The 25,243-nt window shown below is 37.5% G+C and overlaps 1 protein-coding gene across 1 annotated transcript; it reads right to left on the bottom strand.

The window, feature by feature from the left end:
• Positions 1-445: 445 nt before the first annotated feature.
• On the bottom strand, positions 446-24,232 carry LOC102711319 (myosin-8-like). The gene is given in 41 exon segments (XM_006647293.3): positions 446-936; positions 1,035-1,120; positions 1,678-1,758; positions 1,880-1,936; positions 2,723-2,779; positions 3,101-3,200; positions 3,287-3,357; positions 3,438-3,590; positions 3,834-4,007; positions 5,671-5,820; positions 5,952-6,122; positions 6,216-6,296; positions 6,388-6,426; positions 6,538-6,646; positions 6,766-6,905; positions 7,225-7,434; positions 8,883-8,938; positions 8,941-8,981; positions 9,622-9,674; positions 9,676-9,741; positions 9,961-10,166; positions 10,253-10,430; positions 10,887-10,947; positions 11,033-11,142; positions 14,376-14,507; positions 14,600-14,767; positions 15,353-15,479; positions 15,562-15,599; positions 15,915-16,016; positions 16,121-16,178; positions 18,458-18,559; positions 18,676-18,822; positions 18,903-19,039; positions 19,123-19,272; positions 19,940-20,099; positions 20,236-20,294; positions 20,595-20,751; positions 20,829-20,974; positions 21,334-21,477; positions 21,697-21,825; positions 23,756-24,232. Coding segments are annotated over 41 exon segments (4,524 nt in total). The 5' UTR covers positions 23,759-24,232; the 3' UTR covers positions 446-821.
• Between the last annotated feature and the right edge of the window lie 1,011 nt (positions 24,233-25,243).

Here is a 25,243-nt window from a genome sequence, read left to right as displayed (position 1 = left end):
TCTTTCTTCTTCCTACAGACTCCAGCTAATGAGCTGATTGGTTGTACTTGCTAATGGTATTTTTGGTCCATTTTTGTTAATACTAAATGTGCACTGGGAAGCTAGAAATCACTTTATATTGAGACAGAGCGAGTATAAAACATAGGACAGCATTCATGCAAAGATATCCACACCATCTTCTTTTGCTTATTTTTATTGACCAAAACTTTTTTTTTTGATTTTAGGGTTTTTTCTTCAAAGTTTATTTTTTATTATTAACTTTTAAATCGCTATGAACACGTATATAAAAGTTTTATTCATATATTATTTTACGTCTGCGAGACGTTAAACTTTTTCTTTTAAAAACCAGAAGATAACCCTCGTCGAACCGGAGTACAAATCTAACATTATCTATGACTATGACGCTAATCATTTAATTAAGAAAAATACATGCAAGAAACAGAAAAACCCACAAAATAATAATTTATTTGTAATAAATATTTCATTTATTCGTATTTCCAAATAGCTCTGTACAATAAAATGAAATGGAATAAAAAATGGTGTTAACTACAACCCAAGCGTGGCGCTGAATGTCTTCAAACCTATTATGCCTATAAATAAATGAAGAATTTGTATATTCATATTCTGCACACATTTGGGAGGGCAAACAATTATTCCCAACCCAGCCAACGAAAATGGAATGAAGGAGCCTAGCTAACAAAAATAATAATTTACACGAGGACTGCACGGATAGAATGCAGAAATGATAACCTTGGTAGAATCTACAACATCGATGGTAGGGGAAAAAAGTTTGACTGCAGATATGGCATATTTGAGGGTTCTCAGTTCTTCAGAAATTGGAATGCAGGGATTGCAACAAGTTCTGGTGGTGGGTCTATGTGCTGAAATTCTTTAGCATCCATAGAATCCCCAATCTCCTCAAGTGAAATGGGCATGCTGCAACACATTGAATAAAAAAAATCAGCCGTTTGCCGTTTAGGATATCCTTAGAAGAACGCCAGTGTCACATTGACGTAGTTAATGTTTTTATTCACCTTATTTCATCATCCAATAGAAAGGTACTGTCTGAACTATCCTGGCCAGATGCCTTGGTTATCAACGTCCTCATTTCATCAAGTACCTACAATCCAGTAGCAAATAAATAAGCTCTCAATTTTTGCCAGCAGCTCTATGTTTTATTTAAGGGAAACGTGTTGAATAAAATGGTATATAAGGTTTTGGATGATATTCAGTAGATTCACAATGTTGGAATTGTCTAGGTAAATTTTCCTAATGGATTAAGCTTATCACACTGCAGAAGAATTAAAGATGTGATTAGTTGTTAGCTTGCCACTTACAGTTAACACTTTGCTAGCATTCTCCATGCATGGTGCTGACTGAAAATCTATTGTTTGAATTGCACAGTGTAAATTTTAACAATTTGGGATTTACCAAACCAGTCACTTCATCATAAACGACACCTTTTCTGGAGTACATAACAAGGACCAAGCTGCAACTTGCAACCCCCAGATACAAGGTGCCCAACTCATAAAATGAACATAAAAAATATGAATAAAAATGAATTTGTGGGAAAATTATCTTGTTTTATATATCAAATTTTATAACACTTTCAAAATGGTATGGCTAATACCACGATTGCTATTCAAACAAAAAAATTAGTAAGGTTTCCCCTATTACCTCTTCAGATACACTCTCTGTGTTGTATTTGTCATCCCAGTATTGCGTGCATATTTTGTACAGTTGCTGGACATTTAGTACCTGCATATTACCACAATAAAATGTAATGCACATTAATTCTTCCATGCCTGCAGTCCGCGCTCATGCTGCAAGTGCATATGCGTGCAGATATAGAAAAGAGGGAGGGAGAAAGAGAGCATACTGGGCACAGATCATTGACAATCTCGTCATATGAAATCCTGAATTTTTTAAATATGACCTACAGAACAACAGAAACATGTAAGTATCCACCATTGAACTGCAAACTCCAATCAAGACAAGGAACACAAAGTACAAACATCCCACACATATCAGCTTCAAAAGAAAGCTCCATGAAAAGAAACTGAAGTCAGTTTGTCCCTGTGAAACTTGCTCGAATATTTACTCATCCAATAAGATTTTTGAAGCATTTCTGGAAAGCCATCACAATGTCAGGAGCCTAAAATCTACAGATCCCTTTTTGCTGCACACCTCAGAAAAGATTTAACATGATCCAATACAGTGCAGTCAACCAAGGTTTCTGGCAAGGCACATATATTTCCATTGGCGTGCCAAAAGCATCTCATAGCAAAAGATTTTGCACAACTAGTATGAAATTGGTGTGTACAAGTTTCAACGACTGTCCAGTAACAAGGAGGATTTAAATAAACCTATTTCATCTTAGAAAAAAATGGTACATCAGAAACTGCAGATAAGCTTGAAGAAAACACCATTTCAGTCTCTAAATGAGTTCTCAACATAAAATAGATATAATTTCATACTGAAATATCATCTGTTCAGGAATGATGCACGTATAAATATCTTGGACTGTCTGGCAACCTTACAGCTGGATTTATGCATGCTAAATTTCATGATGACAATTATCAAGTCAACATTTGCTTCTACTATGTGATACATGATTTCAGGACACCATACTAAATTAAGGAAAAATAATTATGATAAGGACGAATTGGTCCAACAATAGAAAGTGGATTTGAAATACAAAAGAGCATGAGATGTAACATACCAAGAAACCAACGGCTTGCCTTATGTGCCTGAGTTCATCCAATGCAGATCCTACATACTGTGAGCTTTTGACAGTTAGGCAAGGTAAAACGTGAAACATTCTCAAAATTGAAGCAACAAAAGGAAACTCATTAAGTTGTCCAGCATTACAAATTATAGTAAACAAGGTTAATGGAAGAAAATTTGCAATTCTCTTCCTTGAGCAGAACAAGAGACAAATTAACAAAGTGGTCATGCACATTATTATAAATTGTAGTAACACAATTAACCTGACCGGTTGTACAGGATGAAGACTTGTTGCTCACAGTAGTGGGGTGTTACAGCTTAGTGGAAAAATTTGCTGCAAATAAGGCATATGCTCCAACCACATTCATATTACCTCTGGCTTGACTTCTCCACACCACACCTCCATTTGTGCTAATCCTTGTTTCACATACTCTCCATTGCTGAAAGAGCAACACTCATGGCGTACAAGAAGACTGAAAACAGTGCAGCCAAAGAATAAGATATTTATGATATCGGGAAAAAAAATACAAATTCAATGCTAGCATCAGCAGACAATTACCTGTTAAAAAGTTGTGCATTGATGAATGAGAAAATCTGGGTAAATATCTTCCTCATAAAAATTGCTGGGACCTAAAATTTTAGCAGAATGTTTAGAATACCATCAACTAGTCGTAGACATGGTATGTAGAGGAAATGTAGTGATTGCTTACGCAGTTTTCTTGCAGGATTTTCAAGAGTTCATCCAAATTATCAACTATCGCCTGCCAGTAGCTACCTTGATTTGAAAATGAACGCCCCCTTGGTAAACTCGATGTCCCAAATGAACGCCCTCTTACCATACTGGCTTTCATAATTCTTGGGACCTGCAGTAACGTAGTCTAACAATTAACTACAAGGAGGATAATAGAACACCTGCAGGCATTGAAACGTTATAGTATTGGATGCACTAAACAACAGCCTAATCAACAAATAGTGGGTTTTACTAGCAAACATACATATCATGAACACACGTTGTTTACTCCACAATAGTGAATCAGTGTGTGTGCAATGGCATGTCTTTCAACTGCTGTTCCAATTGACAGAATAACCAACAGAAAACACTATACCTGAATAGCATGTGAGAGCAGTGAAGATAGTTCTTTCTTCACATTGTCACGGATCATTCCATATAATCCTTCCACAAAAGCTGTAAGCTGCTGCTTAAAAAGAAAAGCAGGATACTTGGCCTCAATTTGGCGCACAAGGTCCATATCGACAGTGATGTTTGACGAGCGGAATACCTGGCCACAACACCAGCGGAACAATGCAGCGATCATGAGATAGTGATGTGATGAAGGGAAAGATGCTAATATCATGAGATTGAATGAGTTTATGCTTCATTAATTGAATTTTCAAATACCATCCAGAAAAAGAGATAACAGTTTAAACAACACATAAACTAAAATTTTGAGCATGTACCTAAACCAAATAGAAAACTGCAAACAGAAACGGTAAAGTAATTCCCTGACCACAGGTTGAGTGAAAATCAACAAAATTTGTCAGTCCATAAAAGAATAAGAATCTTTATTTGTATAGCTCTTGAACCAAGAATTCAAAATAAAAAAATTACTGTAGAAATCTTTGAAAAAGATTTTAAATTTCCCTTTGGGTGTAAATAAGATAGTCAACTAGCATTGACCAATATTAATAAACAAAGAGAAAATCACACCAACAGCAGCATGACAAGAGAAAGAATTACAAAATTTTCTAGAATTTTTTATCTTTGGTCATTCTTCACAACTCTATTATCTTTAAATCACATGTCTTTTGCCACTACTCCGACATTTGGTATTTCTCTATTGCCATTTATTTAAAAAGGGGTTGGACTTAAAATTTGTGCCAAAAACACCATTTTGTCTCAGTATAAGTTCAAAAGTAAAAGAAAAACGATAAAATTAATAAAATATCATAAACCATCAACCGAGAATAGGATGACTACTAAAAAGGTCTATATTTCTTAAAAAACAGAAGGTAATTATATGGTTTTTAATTTTCCTGAAAATATTACACAGAAATTCCTTCAGTATGTACCGGAGAAACTGTACTGTTACATACTAGCTCCATTTCACAATGTAAGACTTTCTAGCATTTGCTAGATTCATATGAACGTTAATGAATCTAGACATATATACAACTAACATACATTGATCAATAGATGAATATAGATATAGCTAAAATGTCTTACAATATGAAATAGAGGGAGTAGAATTATGTATGGATATGAGAAAACATTTCTTCAATATTCTCATTTCCCATGACAAATAGGAACGTTTCAAGCTACACAAATCTTTCTACCATAAAGCCTTTTTTCTGAAAATATCATGGATTTTTTGAATTCTCCACAATTTTGGTTGACATAAGGGTGTAATGGTCTTTTTGGGGTGAGCCTAACGGTTAGCTAGACGTGACAGGATGGTATACAAAAAGGTGGTGAACACTACTGAAAGAATGGAAAAGGAGAAGTGCAAAAATATTTGATGGTAGAAAAGACAACACAGTTGAAATGAGTGACAAAAAAAATGATTAACTCTATGTTATGAAAGGGGAAATCATACTATTATGTAAATAGTTTTAAGAAAAAAAAATGAAGATATCCATGTGGCCAACCTGGATACATTTTTTATGTCAGGTTGAATTGAAAAACTTTGGCTGAACAGAATAGTAAGCCCATAAGAAACACTGACTATGAAGAATAATAATTCAGAGTGATATATGATGGTAAAAGCCTCAAACTGTAATATTGTGAAAGTACTGTCAACAGATCTAATATTGTCAATATAACATTGCACATGTAGATACATGTTAGAAAGAGTAAAGAAGTAATATTGATCAGTGAAAACACAAAGTCCAACTTCTAAGGATTGATGGTTCATATGGTGACTGTGTCAAACTGGCAAAACATACCATCCTCCCTAGGAATGATGACTGAGTCTGTGGTTTTCTCCGTGGAGTGGCACCAGAAGAGCCAGCAGCTTTTAGGCTCTTTTGCAGCATAATCAATAAAGTTGATGAAGTTGATAACCAATATGCAAGATCCTCATTACTATCGTGTTTCTGACACACAGAAGGTGCCATTTGTGTAAGAACATATTCATAAAATTGACAGGCATATGAGGAACATAATGTTTGAAAAACAAGAGTACAATAAAAAGATTTTAGTTAGAATCAACACCAGCAGAGAATACCTGCATCGCAGAACCAAAAATTTGAATAAGCCGATCAAAAACAGATGTTTTCTCTGTTTCAAAGATCTTCCAATGAACAAGACATTTATATATTGTTATTGCAGCAATTGGCTTTCCTTCACTGAAGCCAATATTTTCAGTAACACAGTTTATAAGTGCATCAACACTCTCCTGTAAAATTTGTAAATGAAGTAAATCATCACTTGTTCCACAATAATGTCACTAAATGAATTAAACATTAAAACATAAAAAGTTTGAATATACATGCTGCCTCTCAAAAAAGGATGGTCTTGGCTGTGCGAACTTCCCATATTCTTTAGAAGCTGGTGGCGTACCATGAGGTGTCTGGGGAGAAAAAAGAAACAATTTAGGTTCAATCATAAAACTGAAAAGTATATATTGATTTAACTAGCTCTAAAAGACAACTGCTTCCAACCATCTGTTCATCCCCGTGTGGACTGCCATTAGGCACATTCTGCAAAGGTGGAAATCCAAAGAAGCAACTCAGTAATGAATAGGTGAAAACACAAAAGAAATAGATGAATGTTATATGAAGAGGTAGGATTGGGATAGAAAAGACACGTACAGATTTTGGAGATGTGTTTTCAGGTATTGTTCTCACGGGAGAACGAAACAGCGCCTGCTGACGGAGAACTTGATTTTCCGCTTCCATGTTTATTAGTTTTTCTTGAAGACTGATAATCACAACAAAAACAAAGTCATGGAAAAGAAACTAATCACCAAAAAGAACACATATAGAGGGGTTATCAGTATTGATATGGCTATATCATTTGAACAATGCCATAGCTAGGACCTTAGCATTGTGTTGGTTAGTCCATCTATCTTTGACTCTGCATCTGTGGCTTTCTTGAGCAATTCTTCTCTAGCTTTCTTCACTTCTTCAAACCTCTGTTCTGTTTCATCAATTTTCGTCTCAAGAGAAACCACAAGTGTCTAAACATATAAAAGAAAAGGATTCAGTCATTTAACTTTTATCAATGGCATTCAAGCATAATACAATGACTTGTACCAGAAAGAATAACTATTATGTTGGTGCCAACAGTATGGTTTTGTGTGTAATACTGTAATATGCTCACAAAAGAATCTAAGGGACTGCCTTAGCACATGTGAAGCTACCCCACCAATTATCATAGTAGAATAAATTTCTTTCACTTGACAACATACATACATTCACTTACCCTAAATGCAATGGATTACATGAAAGTGGATAAACTGACTAATGCATTGAATCAACTGCAGTTAAGATGTTTACCTTAAGCTTCTCATTTTCAGCTGTTAGCTCATTAACAAGAGTTGTATCAACTTGAACCTCTGGTACTAAGGCAGCTTTCTCCAATGCGGCTTTAGCAGTTTCTTGTTCCCTTTTTAACAAATCTTTTGTTTCATTGGACTGCAATTGAAGTTCCTGCAATTTCTGTTGCAACTTCTTATTTTCTTGTGACTTGGCTTCTTCCATGTCAGCCTGCAAGCCAGCAAACTTTGCATAAGACACCTCATAGATATCAAACAAAAACGAAACTAAAATAAAATCTGTTGTGACCTAAGTGAGTTCAATTATTCATTTTACTTAACTACTTCCCATCATGGGATCATTTTTTTACAATTAATGTGTATTGCATATCATAATATTATATATTATAAAAGTAACTTTTGAAAAAAAAATATCTAAATTTAGGATTCATATGCATCAAATCTAGATGTTTATTATAATATTGATAATCAAAGTTTTAAAACTTTGACTAAAAACATGTCTAGAACATTTTTTCATGGTGAGGGAGTATATATACCTTAGCTTAATTATGCATGCTGTTTATTAGATTTACCTCCACACATATATGCAGGCAGGTACATGAGCTATTGTCGTCATAATAGGAAGGGATGAAATAGTGTTCCTAATTGCTATCAGGAAAAGAATATACAACCATTTGCCTCATCAGCCTCTAGTCACCTTCTATTTCTAGGAAAGTGGCATTCAGGAAATAGCGAGGCCACAAAGAAAATTTTGAGACATAAACAAACCATTTTTGGCAATCTAAAATCACTCATGATTAGGAAAGAAACACAATAAATAATTGCAGAATACATTGAAGGAACTATCTTAGCATTTAGCAACGCACAGTGTGCCCATATAATCCCATAAATATGTATAAGTAGCCATGGGGTTGGTACCACCACTTCCCTTTGTAGACGGTTATTTCTTGCTTCCACCTCATGAAAGAACAAAAATTGACAACTCAGTTAGTTGTATGTTTATCTAGGGTACTCTCATAAGGACTATCACAACCATCAATCATCTATTCAGCATGCTAATGCCTCTTCTAATGTCATTGAACAGATCTTCTGGTGAGACGTCACCTTGGTCATCTTCACACAGTTCCTAATGTTACCTTTATGTTCCTCCTATACTTTAATTAGACATATAACTTATTTCCATCCTTTGCAAATTTAGTAACACCACCATTTCTCACTCCACTATCTCCTTATGCTGCCTCCAACTACACTGTCTACTTGCACAATATCTCCTTCAGCAATAACTCTAGCATCCTATAAAATTTCATTTCACCATAGTCTTCAGTGTTTGTCCTGATCCTCGGTGCTCCACCCTTGCTCCATGTTATTATCTAGCTAATACCATGGATGTGTGTTTTGATGATCTGCCACTTGCCAAAATCTCAATATAACTTTGATGATCATGCTACTATACTGGTTCCTAATTAATATCACATTAACAAATTTTCTAAAGGAATTTCTTTGTTCAATTTCTATTTAACATGCAATATAGCTATAACCATGGAGAGAATAATGTTGTAGTATGTGCAAAATAGTAGCACATGTTACATCAGCTTTAGACAAGTACAATATAAATGTTCTGACAATAGAAGAATGTGACCCAGTAGTTTAGTAGTTTACCCTTATGCGTTTCTCCAATTGAAGCCGCCAAGTTAGCTCCTCAACTTCCTTCTCTAATTTATTCTTAGCAGCTTGCAGAGCACCAGTTTCTTTTGCAGCCTGAAAGTAGCAAAATAAAGTGATAAATCAATGGACCAAAGTACATGAAGTAATTAGCACTGTTTGAAACTCTAGCTATGATCTTAATGATTACCATATATTATCGGAAGTGCAACATGCTGCAAGTTTACCACCACTAACTGAAACGTGTAGGTAAAGGAGTTTTGGCGAAACTTGGAAAGTACCAATGCACTTCTATTTCATTTATAGGAGGGTACATGCTAGGTTGATGAAGGTATGACATATACTAAGTTTGCACTTTTATTTCATCAGTAGGAGGATACATGCTAGGTACATGAAGGTATGGCAAATACTAAGTTATCGAATGCTTGAAAACTTAAATACCATCACCAAACTATAACTAGACTAATTTGAAATACAGTTTACATGTAATATCTTGCCATGACCATATTAAGTTCATGATGAGAAGTGACAAGAAGACATATAAGCAGAGATAAAGGTATAAATCAAAGCCATGGTTTATAGGAAAATGTTATATATTGATATGCTGGACCTCTTATGGATGGACTTCCTTACTAAGTCTAGTGCCTACATCTAACAAATAATGAAAATATCATACGATAAAGAAAACAAAGGGTCAAAAAAGAAAACATAGACAAATCGTCCAGACCATGCTTACCATTTTAAGTTTTCGAAGTTCTCTTCTGGCCAACCTCCCTCTCCAAGCACATTGGGTTGTGATCACTGCCTTCTTCAAGCCCATATACCGTAAGCGTGCTAAATAACGGCGATAGTAACTCTGTGATGGACAAAATTACCAGAATTGGTGTCAAGGTAGTGATAGGTAATAAAGAGATATGTATATCCGTAAGTTTAAACCAATTTACTCACAAAAGATAGAATTTTAAATAAATTTTGAGTAGAAAGAAAATTTTGTCCTTCTCATTCTGCACACCTTGTTTATCAAGAATTTCATGGATGACAAGTGGCTAAAAATACAATGTGACCAGGAAAGGACCTGAATAATAACTGCAGCTTTTGACTGCTGACGACACTGGAGTTCCTTGCGAGCCGCCATGCCACGTAGGCCAGATTGGATAGTAGTAGACGCAGAACAGAGATCTCTGTACTTTTTTCTTGCAAAAAGCATACGGTAGTAGGTCTGAATTGTCAAGGTAGCAGCCTTCCTACGGAGGTCTTCATAATGATTTCTTGCAATTTGTCCTTCAGTTTTTACATCTTATCATTACCTCCACTTGAAATCATAGAAGACTTAAAGTTTTTGTTGATATTGTTTGACAAAAAGATACCTCTGCATATTGCCTGCAGATGTATAGCAGATAATTGCAACTGAATGAACTGTTTGTGAGCCAAGTATGATCGCACTTTTCTCTGGATTTTGCTAGCAGAACAGCTCAAGACCTCAGTCCTTCGAGCATCTAGCTCAGCCATTTGACCAGCACGTAGAAACACTTTTGTTTTCCCTATCTGTATTGGACATATGACCAAAAGTAATCAAAACCCATACATCAACATTGGATTTTAAAACATATGGCTTATCCAGATAGCATGGAGACTGCATTCAACATAGAATTCCATGTGTTCTAATAAAGAAAATCCCTAGGTCTATGGACAAAATATGTACACAAGTATCTCATGTATTAGTTCAAGTTTTTTAAAACATTGTGAAGATTTCTCATTTTCTGTTGCGCTATAAACTTTAGAGTAACTTGCATAAAGGCTGTTACACAAGTGAACTTCTTGCTTATCTGAGTGGCCTGATTACCAGATCAGTAGAAAAAAAGAAAGAAACTGAAAATTAAAAGTAACTATATTAGAGCAAAATGTTAGAGAATCTGAAGAAAGGCCAAATGTTATAACAGAAACATAATATGGATTAAATTTTAAAACATCGCACTGCACATTGTAATACATATTGGTTACCTGATAACCTGTGAGATTGACTTTCTCAAGAAGCATATTTGTAGCAGTAACTTCATCATAACTGCCAACAAAAAATCAATAGTTTTTGACAAAACACCAAAACACCCCAAGAAGAAAGGTTTGAAAAGTCGAATCAATATACTTACCTTTCACCAAGAACTTCAGGTAGCAAAACACCAAAACGATCAACAAACTCATCATATGTTCTTCTTGTTGGGTATCCTAGACAGCTTATTCTTATTGCCTCTAGCACTCCCTGTTTAAAAGATTAATGCATGTGGCAATATCAATATATCAAAATACCAATCATTAGGAACTGCATTAAAAACATGAAAGTAATAGCAATCAAATCTATTTCCTGGTATACTGCCAGCATATCTTTATTGCAGACCCACATTTTTCCTAATGTAATTGTGTTTCTACTGTGTTACACATCTGAACCCATAGGAGTTCAATAGAACATCTCCTGCATGCTCAAGGAAAAAGGTTCAATAGAACAAGAAATTAGCACCTTGTCTTTATGGTGTAATTTGGCAAAAGGAAGACACACAGAGAAACTTCTGATTTAATACGTTCAAAGTATTTTTCTAAGCGAATAAAGATTCAGCCTTCAGATATTCTTGCAATGTGTGGTTCTGATGTGAGAATTTTTCATCCTTGCATACACTGTTGCCAGCCAGTAAGCCCATTTTTAAACATATAATATATAATTGTTTCCAAGGTTACTTACTAAATAGTAGAGAGAGACACCATCCAAGACCCCAAAGGAAAGAGGTTAACATGGTGTTTTCATACACCTTGTGTTTATAGTGGCAACAAATGGAATGACTTCACACACTGAGGTCCAATTAACTGCATAGCATCTATCTAATAGCCTGCAACAGCCAGTAAATGGGTGTAGCCAAAATTACAGTGGTTAAAGCATTATTTAGAAATATGTACATATGATAAGTCGATAACAATGATTTGAGTAGCAGTGTATGTGTACCAGTGCAGCTGAATTCATAGGTTTTGGCATCTTACTGTGTATGTGCAACAGGTTTTTATGATGGTTTATCTCAAATGATCAGGTGAATGAGAAGTTGAGAACAAAAATCATCTCCACATGTAAATTGAGGTACGTGAACTATCTTGCCAATCCAAAAGGTTTTGATATTTGTGTACAGGCATTAAATGGATAAAGAGAAAATCCTCTAATTGTCATCCAAACATCCCATGTGTCCTTATTTCCCATCCAAAATGGAATGTGCCCTTATACTCCATAAGATGAAATTTACATCACTTATATGATATTGCTATTACCTCTCCATCATAAAACCTCCCTTCGAGGTAGGCAGCTCAACACTTCTCTGACATATGTGACATGCCCAACCCATTAAACCGCATACTAATCTTGGGAGTTGGGAAGAGTCCATTATGGAAACATATTGATATTTTAGACAGGGGTGGTGTAGGCCAAGGGAATGCTAGATGGAGGTGCAAGCATTGCAACTATCACTATGTTGGCTATAGACTTGCAAAAAAGCTAAATTCCCTTACTTGCAGTACATTATTTTTTTATTTTGGTGGCAAACATTTGAAAATTTGAAATAGAAATATATATATATATATATATATATGTACTACTTTTATTAAAAATATGTTGCTGTGTCACTGCATCGGCAATTTTTAGGAAATGGCGAATCCCCATATCCGTGTCGGGACATATCATGTTGGCCTATCTGTGTCCGTGCATCATAGGGCCCACCTGTCAGCCTCATCTCTCTGTTCCAGTGATCTAAAAGCCAGCACTAGACACTGGGAAGCCACCGTGGTTAGGCATTAGATGGTGCATTATGCAGCTAACCTACCTTGGATGCCCCTGCGTTTGCTATTTTCATTTTATAATGTCTAATTATTATGTAATATATGTTTGCTACTCCCTCCATCCCAAAATAACTTCATCCTCTTATAGTTCAAATTTGAACTAGAAAGATGAGCTTATTCTGGGGCAGACGGAGTAGTTCCTTTGATTTGACTAGTTGGTCTGACCTAGGCACCCGCTAGGCCCTGCCTAAGCTCTCAGCACAACCCTGACAGGCCTCTATTCTTATATCTTGTCCTCCTTTTCCTTGCCTCTGCTCTGGGCCGCATTGACTCTAGAGCGGATCTAGCGTGTTGACTGTCAGAAGTGCCTCCTCTGCCGAGTAGATATAGTGTATAGCAAGCTGTATATTTCCCCAAACCTATAGGGCATTTTCTGAATATTTATACATGTTGGCCCATTATGGCACATAGCAATTCCAAGACCAATCAGCTCAGCATAGCACACTTGCCATGCATTTGTCCTCTTTGATCTTGAGGGAGAAAGTAGAGCAGCAGCCTGAGGCTTGTGGTCAATGGCACGATGGTAGCTTAAGGTCCAGCGGCAAAAGATTGGTGCCACACATCACTAGCTGCCAGCTGATGCTGTGAGCTACCCCTTGGTACAATTTTGTTTATATTGTGATTTATTTTGGTGCTTTCAGTGATAGCAATTACTTGACTATTAGGTGATTTCACAAAAATTAGTGCCTCCAATTCGAGGTATCTGTATGTATCTGAAGAGAGCATGCAAATCTTTTATCTCATTATGACCAAATGTTGCTTGTCATCTCTCCCCATCTCTGTCTGTATGTGCCTTCATTCTAGTGGAGATCAGATGTGTTGCCTTGGTTCCCCAAGAAATTGGCTCCTGTGGGAAGACTGGGTTCACACTGTCAAGCCATCAAGTGAAGTGAAAGGAGCTTGGGGATGTCAAGGGGTAGGACCATGTAGGTTACAATTATCAGATGGGGAAGAATGGAGAGTACAAGGGAATTCTGGTCTTTACTGCACTCTCTAAATGGCTGTGGTCCCGTCACAGAGTGGCAGAGAACTGATTATGTGGCATATGGGAGAGTAGCAAGTCTTGAGTGGCATATAAGGAAGCTTCACAACTTTAGATGGCAAATAAAGAAATCTAATCAATAAAGATGGACTAGTCAGATGAAATCTGAAAGTTACATCAATCACGAAGCACACTTGTACTTACAAAAAGTACAACTATACTCTAATTCTGTTTTTCTGGCATTTCTGCCACATTCGCATAATTAGACGAGGTTTGCTGAGTGGAGATTTCCCCATTTCATTCTGGGTAAAGGAAGTGACAGTATTGAGGTTTGACTGGCTAGAGAGGGTGACCATGACAACCAGCTGTGATGCCTGATAGCATACCAGGTAAAATAGCATCACTAATCAGGATGGAAAAGGCACTACAAAAAACTGGAATTACAAGAGTTAACTGACCTAGACTCAGGATTAGAATGGGAAGGCATTTGCTTTGAAATACAAGGACCAACAATGTGATTTTTTTCAAAGCTTTATCATATTTAATCTAGAACATGGTTTATTTACACATAAAAAGAATGCTTGCTATTTTTCCTAGACCTGGCACCCAGTAAAATAAATCAGAGTGGTACAGTTTCTTACTCCACATCGAAGTTGCTGAAGAACATTGCTGTTCTCAAAAATTGCTGGCTTGAGAACATTATTTGGCTTTATACAGCGAATGTAATGTGGTTCTGTTGAACTCAAAGTTTCCAATAAAGCTTGCAGTTGTTGCTGTGATGCAAGAGAAAAATAAGACTAATCATAGAGAACTATGATGTAATAAAACTTAGTATGGAGTAGATAAAAGGAATAACATTATTTACCTTAAAGCTCGAACCAATGGATGTAAATTTCGTAGATTTAGTTGATTCTTCAGAAGGTGGAAAAAGACTTGAAACGAATGAACAACTAGAAGCATGTAACAAAATTTGATGCTCGTTTACAGCATAATCTATGTTCTTATCTAAAAACAAATCTGTTTGATAAGTAACCTGCAAAAGAACAAACTTGTAGTTACAGAAGCCTCCACTGCAAACTATGCAGGTTAACCTGTATAAAACCAAATGTTCTGCCACCGGTTTACTCAACAGGCTAATCCATCTTGAACATAGATATATTTCATTTGTTTGAAGCTTGTATTGGAAATGAAATATTTACTATTTATTATAATTTTAATTAACAGCCACTAATATGCTCGAATTGGTTAAGAGCAGTATACTTTAAGAGAAAGAACATAAGCAGGAACAAATTGCTATTAGCTGAGCTTAGCTATTTTCGGTGACATCGGGCATAACTCTATTTTCTTGTTACATGATCAACATAAAAACAAGACTGGCTAGTATTAACAAGTCATGGCATGCCAATTTCAGGTGGATACCAGAATGCCAACATGCACCCCACAGCCTGGAAAATAGTTTACCATACCAACTACAATGGTATGCTGCTATGTGTCCTTGTCATGAGTTGGAGTTGGTAGTAAATAAATCCTCTATCAGCAGCACCCAGCCAACATATGTTTAAAAATAGAGTTTCCATTTCAGGGATCAGTAGGCAGACAAAAGAAATATGACGCTTACATGTCCAGCATAGTGATGAATAGTGAAATCAGAACGTGAAAATTTGGGCCTACTAAAGTGCTCGTTGCCCTTAAATTTTTGATACAGCTTTTCAGCAAATGTTTCATGGGTTGAATTTCGCAACATGCTGACATGAAAAATACGATACTGTTAGAAAAAATCAGATGATAGTCACACAGAAAATGAAGTCATAATTTACTTATGCATACCAAGTCTCATCCAGTAGAGCAATTATCCCCCCTGGTTTCTGAATGGCAATAAATAAGGAATCAGATATTCCATCATTTACAAAGTTATTGGAAATTAATCAGTGCTATCCATGCATATTTAGACATTGTAAATGGAACATAAAGCCTCAAACTGCATACGAGATAACATTAGATTCAATACTGCTTGAAAACATGAGTACATGAAAATAGAAAAAGGACTGCATGCAGGTGAAAGAATTGTTCAGGGTTTTGGTATAGTGTGAGCCTAAAGTCTACAACACTTTGTATCAGTACAGAAATAAACCATACTGATAATAAACAAGGGATTGAAACAGATACTGGATCATGTTCACCTTCTCAATGAGATCAAGAATATCCTGATTGTCCACAAATTGGATGTAACTCCAGTCAATTTCTTCCTTTGTATATTCCTCTTGCTCCATTTTAAACACATGCTACAGAAGAAAATATGTAGAATTTTAAAAAGTGACATGATGTGAAATTTCATTAACAAGGTAGAATAGAATATGGAACATCGATAGGTATTCCATTTCCTAACCTGGTTAAAGTGCTGCTGGAGCTTCTCGTTAGTTAAGTTGATACAAAACTGCTCAAAACTGAGGCATGGAAAAATATAAAGATGAAAATGTTATAATCAATATCAACAGATTCATATGGTTTCATATAAGTTGTAGTTAATAACTGATTCAATAATACATGCAGATTTAAGGCTCATAAATCTTAGCAAGCAACAACAGAAGCAAACATTAATGCCCGTGGGCCAGATCTACACTTTATTTTGCCATTTCATGACAAAAACATTTTTCATATTTTTTTTCTTGTATGTTCATACGTTCTTAGAATAGAAGACCATGGACAAGATCCATCAACTTTGTGTCAAGTGAATGATTATGTCCAGTCCTCCATGGCAGTGGTATCTGAGTTGGTAATGGAACTAACACCACTTTCTGGAAAGACATATGGTTATATGGGCAGCACATTGAGAATCTTGGACCACGCTTGTATGCCCTAGTTCCAAAACAAAGGGAAAATAAGAGAGAATGGTCCCTGATGCTTTGACTGATCAACGATAGATTCAGGATGTTCACAGAGCAGCGCCTGCTGGTGCCCTTGCGGACTTTCTTGATCTATGTGATATCCTCTCCAAGGTGGTAGATGTACATGTTTGGCATCTCTCCAGCTCAGGTCAGTACTCAGCCAAATCAGCATATAATGCCTTCTTTCAAGGGGCTATCCACTTCGCTCCTTGGGAGTGTATCTGAAAATCTTGGCCCCTGCAAAATATGCAGCTTCTTCCTTTGGCTGCTCGCACATAAGCACTGCTGAACAGCAGACCGTCTAGGACAGCAAGGGCTGCTGCATTCTGACCGTCGTTCCCTTTGTGACCAAGAAGAAACAATTCAGCACATCCTTGCCGTACAAGTTTGCTCGGCAATTTTGGTTCTCCTTATTGCAGAGGGTTGGCCTGGTCACACTCTCTCCTCAACCAACAGACTTGTCATTTGATGAGTGGTGGTGCAAGGCTAGCAAATTCTACGAGTGGTACCATCAGGAAAGGTCTTAATTCTCTCATCATCCTTTGGAGATGGGACGCTATGGAAGCACCGGAATGAGTGTGTGTTTAATGGTGCATCGCGAAGCTTGCAGAATACTTGCTACTTACCGAACAAGGCTCATATGTGGAATATGGCTGGGGGTTAAGGGGCTTTCCCTGCTCTTTGCTGGCACCTAAGACACTAATTTAGGTCGTTGGTTAGTTTTTAGCAGGCACGAATGCAAGTTTCTGAACCGCGCGGTGTGTGCGCAACGCATGTATTGTCCAGCTTCCGTTGTCACTTTTCTTCTACTTCTAATAAAATGATACACAGTTCCCCTGCATGTTCGAGGAAAAAAATACAAGATCGTTGTCCAGATCAAACTTATCTCAGAAGAACTTGAGGAATTAATAGTCTAAGAGAGCAGTCTAGTTTCAGCAGTAAGCCCTTAAATCCCCTAAGTTACAACATATGAAAACAGAAACACTTGGAAGGCATAGGAGTTCAAAATTTCTTACGTTGCAAGTGAACATTGGAAATCGCTTGAGACTACGACAGTTCCAGTGTCTGTTTTGGACTTTACCTCTATGGGTTCGATTGTTTATTGTTCTCCTTCATTCTTTTATCCTAAAGTTCATATTCTAAGAGGATTGCCTTGCTGGTCGTTGCACAATACCTTGGTGCCTGATAACATTAACATCCCTATCTGTTATACGAGGCATCAGTATTATGTAATTATTATTAGATAAATTATACATTTTTCCAATGACAAGTGATCGACTCTACAAATCACCATGAACAAACGTGGGTTCTACTAAATGTCATCGCACAAGGATTTTTATCCGCTTTTTACCATCACCATCAATTGACATCCATTAACTCCATGCAAAATGTCCATTTTACCCCTAGAATATGTGTAGTACTGTCCTTCTTAGATATGATTTTTCTGTCCCTCTAACTCTTGAACACAAGCTGGTTGTTTTTTTAGTTACCAAAATGAACATATTAGAGCATATTTTCCAAGACAGAAATAGAGATATCATTTTCATGTGATCAATCTATACCTAAGCAGTTTAGTTTCTTGGAGAAACAGAGAACACTTAATGAGTCAAAGCCGTCCCGCTAATCTTAAATACAGTTCTTGGCAATGTTGGCAATTAATGTTTTCTCTATATATGATTCTGATTCTTCATCATTGGGCCATGTTCCAGTAAGTATTCCTGGAAAGTGGAGATATGCTCGGAAAAAAACTTTCTAGTCAAACTCAAGACATCACGATGATGTACCTATCAACTGAAGATAAACACAAGACTAAATGCAAAAGCATACCAGTTAAGCACCTGTTTGTCTTGAAACTTTCAAAACCATATATATCCAGCACACCAATCAGAAGCTTTGAACTAGGATCTTGCCCTATTGAAGTATTGATCTTATTTACAAGCCTGAAAAACAATGAAAACATATAGTTGTCACTTATATTTATGTGCAGTGCAAGTTTTGTAATTATAATACAAAGCAGCATGGCAATAACCTTCTCGACAAACAGTTCAGAACTTACCAATCGAACAACCGGGAGTAAACAATTCTGGCCAATGCATCTCTACTAAGAGCTGCTGCCCGGGGATCTAAATTTCTTACAATACTTTCACCACGTGTTGCCATTACACGCTTACATAAAGATTCCTCAAGAGCCTTCTCATCGCACCTGCAGAATGTTTACAAATGCATGTCACACCAAGGGTGCTTCAAAAATACTTTGAATTGAGCCCATGGAAGAATTAGTACATGAAAAGTTCAGAAGCAGTCCGAAGATGAAACTTGGATTTATCATCTTTGGGTACAGAAGAATCTGCTTCACTTCCTTCCACAAATTCTACATTTCCCAAATGAAGGATAGCAGCTACAACTCTGAATATTGCGTCCTGTAAGAAATACCAGCAGAGATCTTAAAAAAAATGCCCTTTAAGATAAATCAAACTAGTTTCCAACATAACTTTGGACTCACCTGTTCACCAGAACTGATGCCCACAATATCCATTGCTCTTCTAGTTGCAATATATTCTGAAGAGTCATCCAACCCATCAAGCTTAATGCAATTAGACTGGTTGAGATAGTGAAATGATGCAGCATCGCCCAACTTATACCTTTCACGTTCCTAAGACCAGAATTTTGAGTACAGGTCAAAAGTTGTAGATAGTTCATGGATTAATAAGTGTCAAGAAAAAACAGTTAAACATGACACAAATTACAACATTGACCTAATACAATAAGTAAAGAAATCAAAAGGCAATAGCAGAGTGTTACAAGTTTTACTTACCATTCAGCATTTGAAGCACCTAACATCAAATTACTATTTCCTGCAGCACTCGTAATTTTGAAAATGTGGTATCTTAGGAACCAAAATGTGAATTCCCATTTATGTACTCCCTCTGTCCCAAAAATAATCACCTTCTAGGGATGAATCTGGACAACTGAATGTCCAGATTCATCTCCGATCTTGGTTTTTTAAGACGAAGGGAGTATAACATAACAATCTCAGACAGCGCATATTACATATACAAACATAAAAAGTCTACACGTGTTTTAAAGTATTCCTTGTAAAGGTTGAAAATATATGTGCTGTATTATATTTAGAAATATAATGAACAATGCGTTTAGACCTTATGGTGTCCTAAAGTGATCTAGTTTTACAGTTTAAAACCATATTAACATGATAAAACCTTCCTTTATGATGGTTGTCGAAAGTTGGCAAAATATAGTGCTACAACTGTAAGTTGCAACTCTATATTTAAGAGTTTAATTTGTAATGACCATGTTTTTACCTCTGGTGGTGCAGCACATAGCATGTAAAAGCAGTGATAGTTTCTTTCTGGATCAGATATTTGGCAAACACGAGATCTTTCCAAAAGATAAGTCCTTATGGCTGCTCCTGAGATCTTCCCATTCTGATCAAATTGAATCTCAACAAATTTACCAAAACGACTGCATTGAGAAACAAAAGAATTGTGAAAACTGAAAAGACATGTAGCTAAGAAGAATGTGAAAATTTATGTAAATGAACAAATGCTAACCACAAAAAAGGGTAAAAACAGAAGAAAAGGGTTGTTGATGTTCACACCTTGAATTATTATTCCTGACTGTTTTTGCATTTCCAAATGCCTCGAGAACAGGATTGGACTATGTCAATGAAATAGGTAGAATGGGAAGTGTAAGTTAGTAATATCAAATATGATATCATCTTTATAGAAATACAAATTTGATACAACCCTGTAAAATAAAGTGTTTGATTTACATGTAATCACATATGATAGCTCATAATACCTCCGTCCCAAAATATAAGGGATTTTGGCTATATATTTGCATTGCTAAAATCCCTTAAAATTTGGGACAGAGGTTACATTATTTGATGGTCTATTAAGATATATGAGAGTAATAAGAAAAACATTAGTAATACATGGGAAACAAATGATTTCTCACCTCCAGAACTTGTTGTTGTACTGAGCGTCCGTCCGATTGAGCTTTGCCACCCATAAAAGCAAGATATTGCATAAGCATTTTGGTGCTTTCTGTCTTACCAGCTCCACTTTCACCACTCACTAATATGGCTTGGCTGACACCATAATTCATCATAAGCCTGCATAGTGAAAATTTAAGACATACACAGGTTCAAATAAAACATACTAAAGGCTCTTTTGTTTGCTGAAAACAAACCTATATGCACGGTCTGCAACGGCAAAAGGATGGGGGCTCAGCTCACCAAATTCTGCTCCTTTGTAAATTTCCATCATATGATTATTATACAGATGAGTAAGTCTTTGAAATGGATTCACAGCTATTAATATGTTCCCTGTATATGTCTGAAAGGACAATAATCCATTAGAGCAGCTATGATGTTACCGGATTACTAACACTTTAATCCATTAGAACAGGTTAAAGCATGAAGAGCATAGCAAGTGACATTTCATGTAATATAGAAGCTAGAAACACTATACACAAGTAAAAAAAATTCAAATTCATGTATGGAGCATTAGTGTTATACAGGGGGGTGAGCTGATCAAAATAATAACAGTGACAACCTATACCCAAGAAAACATGTAAGAATTCTGCAAGTAAAACCTAGAAATAAGTAAAAATCAAACAACATAGAACCAAGTATAACAATGAATTAACCAACTGGCCCAAAGCTAGAGTTGATGGGTTGCACAATTTAGCTTACATATATCTCATTCATCCCATATCTAGACTTCAGGTTATAGAGGACTCCTGGCTCGTGTAGATAAGCTAGCCTCGTCATATCCTCAACACCACAGCGCTTTGCTTCTGCATCCTTGGGGTAGACGCTTGATGCATTAACAGTGACCTGTAACAGAAATATAATGCATGTCATTGAATCATCAATTTAGTACTATCTTAGCTATGAGTTCAAAATTAAATACTAAATGCACTGGATCTAAAAATAATCAACCTGAGACAAAAAAAAAATGGGGGAAATGGTGCAAGAGCCTTGATAAAGCATGAGTAAAAATGGTGCAGCATATTTGGATTATTTGCATTCTCAAAATGCCATTTAAGAACCAACCTTCTTCCCTGAAGTGCAGTTTATAATTAGTTCATCCCCGGTGACCTTCTCCACCAGCCCATCAATCCAAGCCACATCAGCATCCTCGACCCAAACATGAGAACCCACAGTAAAACGGCCTTTGGATGCCTGAAACAGACTATTTATTAATGCATGAACAAGGCTAATGGTGCTGAACTAATGATATGGCAATCTGACTTAAAAAACAGAGTAACAAGATCTCAGTAGTTACTGAAGAAAAGGAAAGTTCGGCAGTTCTGTCGTGCTATGAATTGTAAGTACAGCATCAAGATCTCTAATTAGTATTTTACCCAACACCATGCACTAGTCACCACAGAATAAATGTGAACTAAGATAGAAAATATTACAGAAAGTGCTGCTAGACTGTATCCCAAATTTTAAGTGCCAATTTTGCATACTAATTGAATGCTTTATGAAATGGATAGCAAGAGAGAGTATAATCTCCTGATTCTCAAGAGATAATAGCACACTACTACCCCATAAGATCTATACCATGCTCCATCAGGCTCAACTTCCCAACATAGTCCCAAAGAAAACATGTGCAACAAATGTAATTCCCCCCATGACCTCCAGCTATGAACTATCCACAAGTGGCGTGGAAACCAGCTGTAGGAACTATCACAAAATGTTTTCATTTTTGACATGAAAAGGTAGAGATGACTATAGTCAGACGTCAGCAGATGTAGTATAAGAACAAACCAATAATGCAAAGTTCAACAAAGTATATTGGGTGAACATGAGCTAATATACTATAAAGTATAGTTGAAAACTCATCAACTGTAACAAGCATTACATAGTGACATAAGACAACAACATACCAGCACAACAACGTAAGCACATCAGTTCATAGTCAGAATGTAAACACATAACAATATCTAACACATCAACTTAGCATCAAATTATTAGTATTATGTTTCATTCATTTTATATGTGTGTATTTTAGTGCTGGCAGGTTAAAGAGTAAAAGTGTAACTTTATGTACCATCATTGTTGTTTACTACTATTTAAGTATGAGATAAAGGTCAATAGAAGAGCTACCTGCTAGAATCTTTCCATATCATCAAGAGCTAACATAAAGCCAACTTACGCTATAGTTACACAGAAACATATACTACATCATTAATATATAGTTCACCTCTCATACAAACAATGTCTTGGAGTCAGCTGTAGCTAGCTACAAATATGTATCCCATTTTTCTTCTCTCTCCTTTGCCCTATTCTCCACGCAAGCATAAATATGATGTGACAATTTTTGGAGCCTACTTATGTCACTTATGTACTTGCTCTTAGTGTGTAGACAGTTCACAGTTGGAGGAGATAGATCGAAAACAGTCATTCATCTCAGCAACATGTCCTTTACGAAACTAATACCTTTTTTTATTTAGGTCAGATTACTTGATCGTACAGAACCAGATGAAGTGAAACCAAAATGCACAGAAGAAATGTATTTCAGATTGGAAATTAGCTCATTTATTTTCAGAACAAATAAAAAGAACAACAAACGAAGCTATACTGCTCATTTATCCCATAAGCATCCTATTTACAGCACATCAACTCAGCATAGTACCCTCACAAGAAGGATATAAAGACAGTCCTGACTCCTGACCATTGCGTAGCATTCCTAAATCCTTTAGGGTGTCCAGCCCATCAAAAAAAATTACGCATCATGGTCTTGCTACCCACATTAGCTCGAACCTCTCTGCGTTCTACAATCACAGAAAGAAGGGAAAACCCCCCATAACAATGCGCAACTCTTCTGAATCAGGCACCAGATTCTAGCTAATGTTCCTGTTACCCACCGGCTTGGTCAACTCAGCCGGTGTCCAACCAGAACACGCATTGATCCCAAAACGAACTCGCAACAACAACTCCAACTAGGCCACAGACGGCAAAGCGTTTCCACGCTACGGGAACTTTCCCAGACCACCCCCTACGGAGCTGGCATTTCCGGTATCCGGCCGGAATCCCAAACACGCCGCGACTCCAAAAGCCGCGCGGAAAACAGAAGGCGAACCCGATCGAGCACGAATCGACATACCATTTCGTCCGCGGGGTCGGATCGAGGCTAGCGCGCGCACGCGCGCCCAGGACGGGGAGGGGTGCGGCGGCTCCCCCAGCGCGATCCACGCCGCGCTCCCGGGGGATAGATAGTAGCGGCGATCGCTGCACGAGGCCCCCCAAGTGCGGAACCGCTGGTTCCCACCGCCGCCGCCGTAGAGGAGGCCGCGAGATCGCGATTCGCGAGCTCGTCGGACTCTCCGGCTAGTTTTGTGGATTTTTTTTTTTTTCGGGGAGAGGCGGAGAGAAGGATGGCGTGGGTTGCTGACGAAGTCGCGAAGAAGAAGGCCGCCGAGTCGACGGGAGGGGGAAGGAGGAGTTGGAGGGGAATGGGAGGGAGGGAGGTAAACAAATCGAGGAAACCCGCGCGTTGCTGCGCAGTACGGCGGCGGCTGCCAAGTGGGGTCGGGTCAGGAAGGGGGTGGTTGGAATCGGGGTGATGAACCCCGGTCGGCCGGCGTCCGCACGCCCGCCTGATTCAACGGTAACAACGGGATCCAGCGGCGGCGCTCGGCGCTCGGGAAGAAGGGCGGGAGGGGGAGTCGACGGTGGCGGTGGCGGTGGTCGGAGCTGGGAGGAGGCGGCGGGCGGCGGCAGCGCTTGGCGAGGCGTTTGGTGTGTGAGAGAGAGAGAGGAGCGCGTTTCTGGATCTTGGGTGTACGAGAGAGACAGACAGGTGGGCCCGTTGACTGGGTCCGGGTGGGCCGGTGGGGTTCCCCGATCGGTTGACGGTTTGCATTGTAACGGGTTTTCGTACAAAGGAGCACGTCCACGTGCCCGGAGGTAGCATTGTCCGATTAAACATTCCCTGCACCAGCAATTTTCCCACATCTTATTTTGTTCAAAAATATGATATGGAAAAACACTGAATCGTGTGCATATTATCCCAGTTTATTAGTCGGCCAGATATATACATGTCACTGTTGGCCATCATTCATACCAAATAAAATAAATTATTGTGACATATGCATTTTGACTGAATCAAAGCAAAATTCAATGCAAGAAGAAACAATATTTTACCTGACGTATAAATGCAGCTTTGTTGGTAGTGGCGGAGCACTCGTGGGGAGTTACCATAGAGAGAAAACATCGAAAATATATACATGGTTGATTGTTGGTTGCTAATTAATTGTGCTTTATGTCTTCACTCGTGAGAGAGAGCCACTCTAGATAGAGTAAGAGGGCCCGCGATGAATCTGAAGGCATTTTAGTTATATTTAAAAAACGATAGTTTTTCATTTTATATTTTTATCAAAACAGATGTGAAAAGTCGATGGTGCGGTGGATATTTAATCGGATGATGCTAGTTCCGCCACGTGGACGTGCTCGTTACCCGACAAAGTGCATTGAATTCAGTAGTAGAGATTTGTCGGTCCTAGTAAGCTATATTGATTTTTTATAACATATATACAAGATTTATTTATTTATTGATTCATGAATAAATCTAGGTATGGCTAAATTATATTGT

This window comes from Oryza brachyantha, chromosome 2 (genome assembly GCF_000231095.2).
Source record: "Oryza brachyantha chromosome 2, ObraRS2, whole genome shotgun sequence".
In the NCBI taxonomy this organism is placed as follows: domain Eukaryota; kingdom Viridiplantae; phylum Streptophyta; class Magnoliopsida; order Poales; family Poaceae; genus Oryza; species Oryza brachyantha.
Note: the sequence above shows the minus strand (reverse complement) of the source record. Positions and strands in the feature narration are given on the sequence as shown.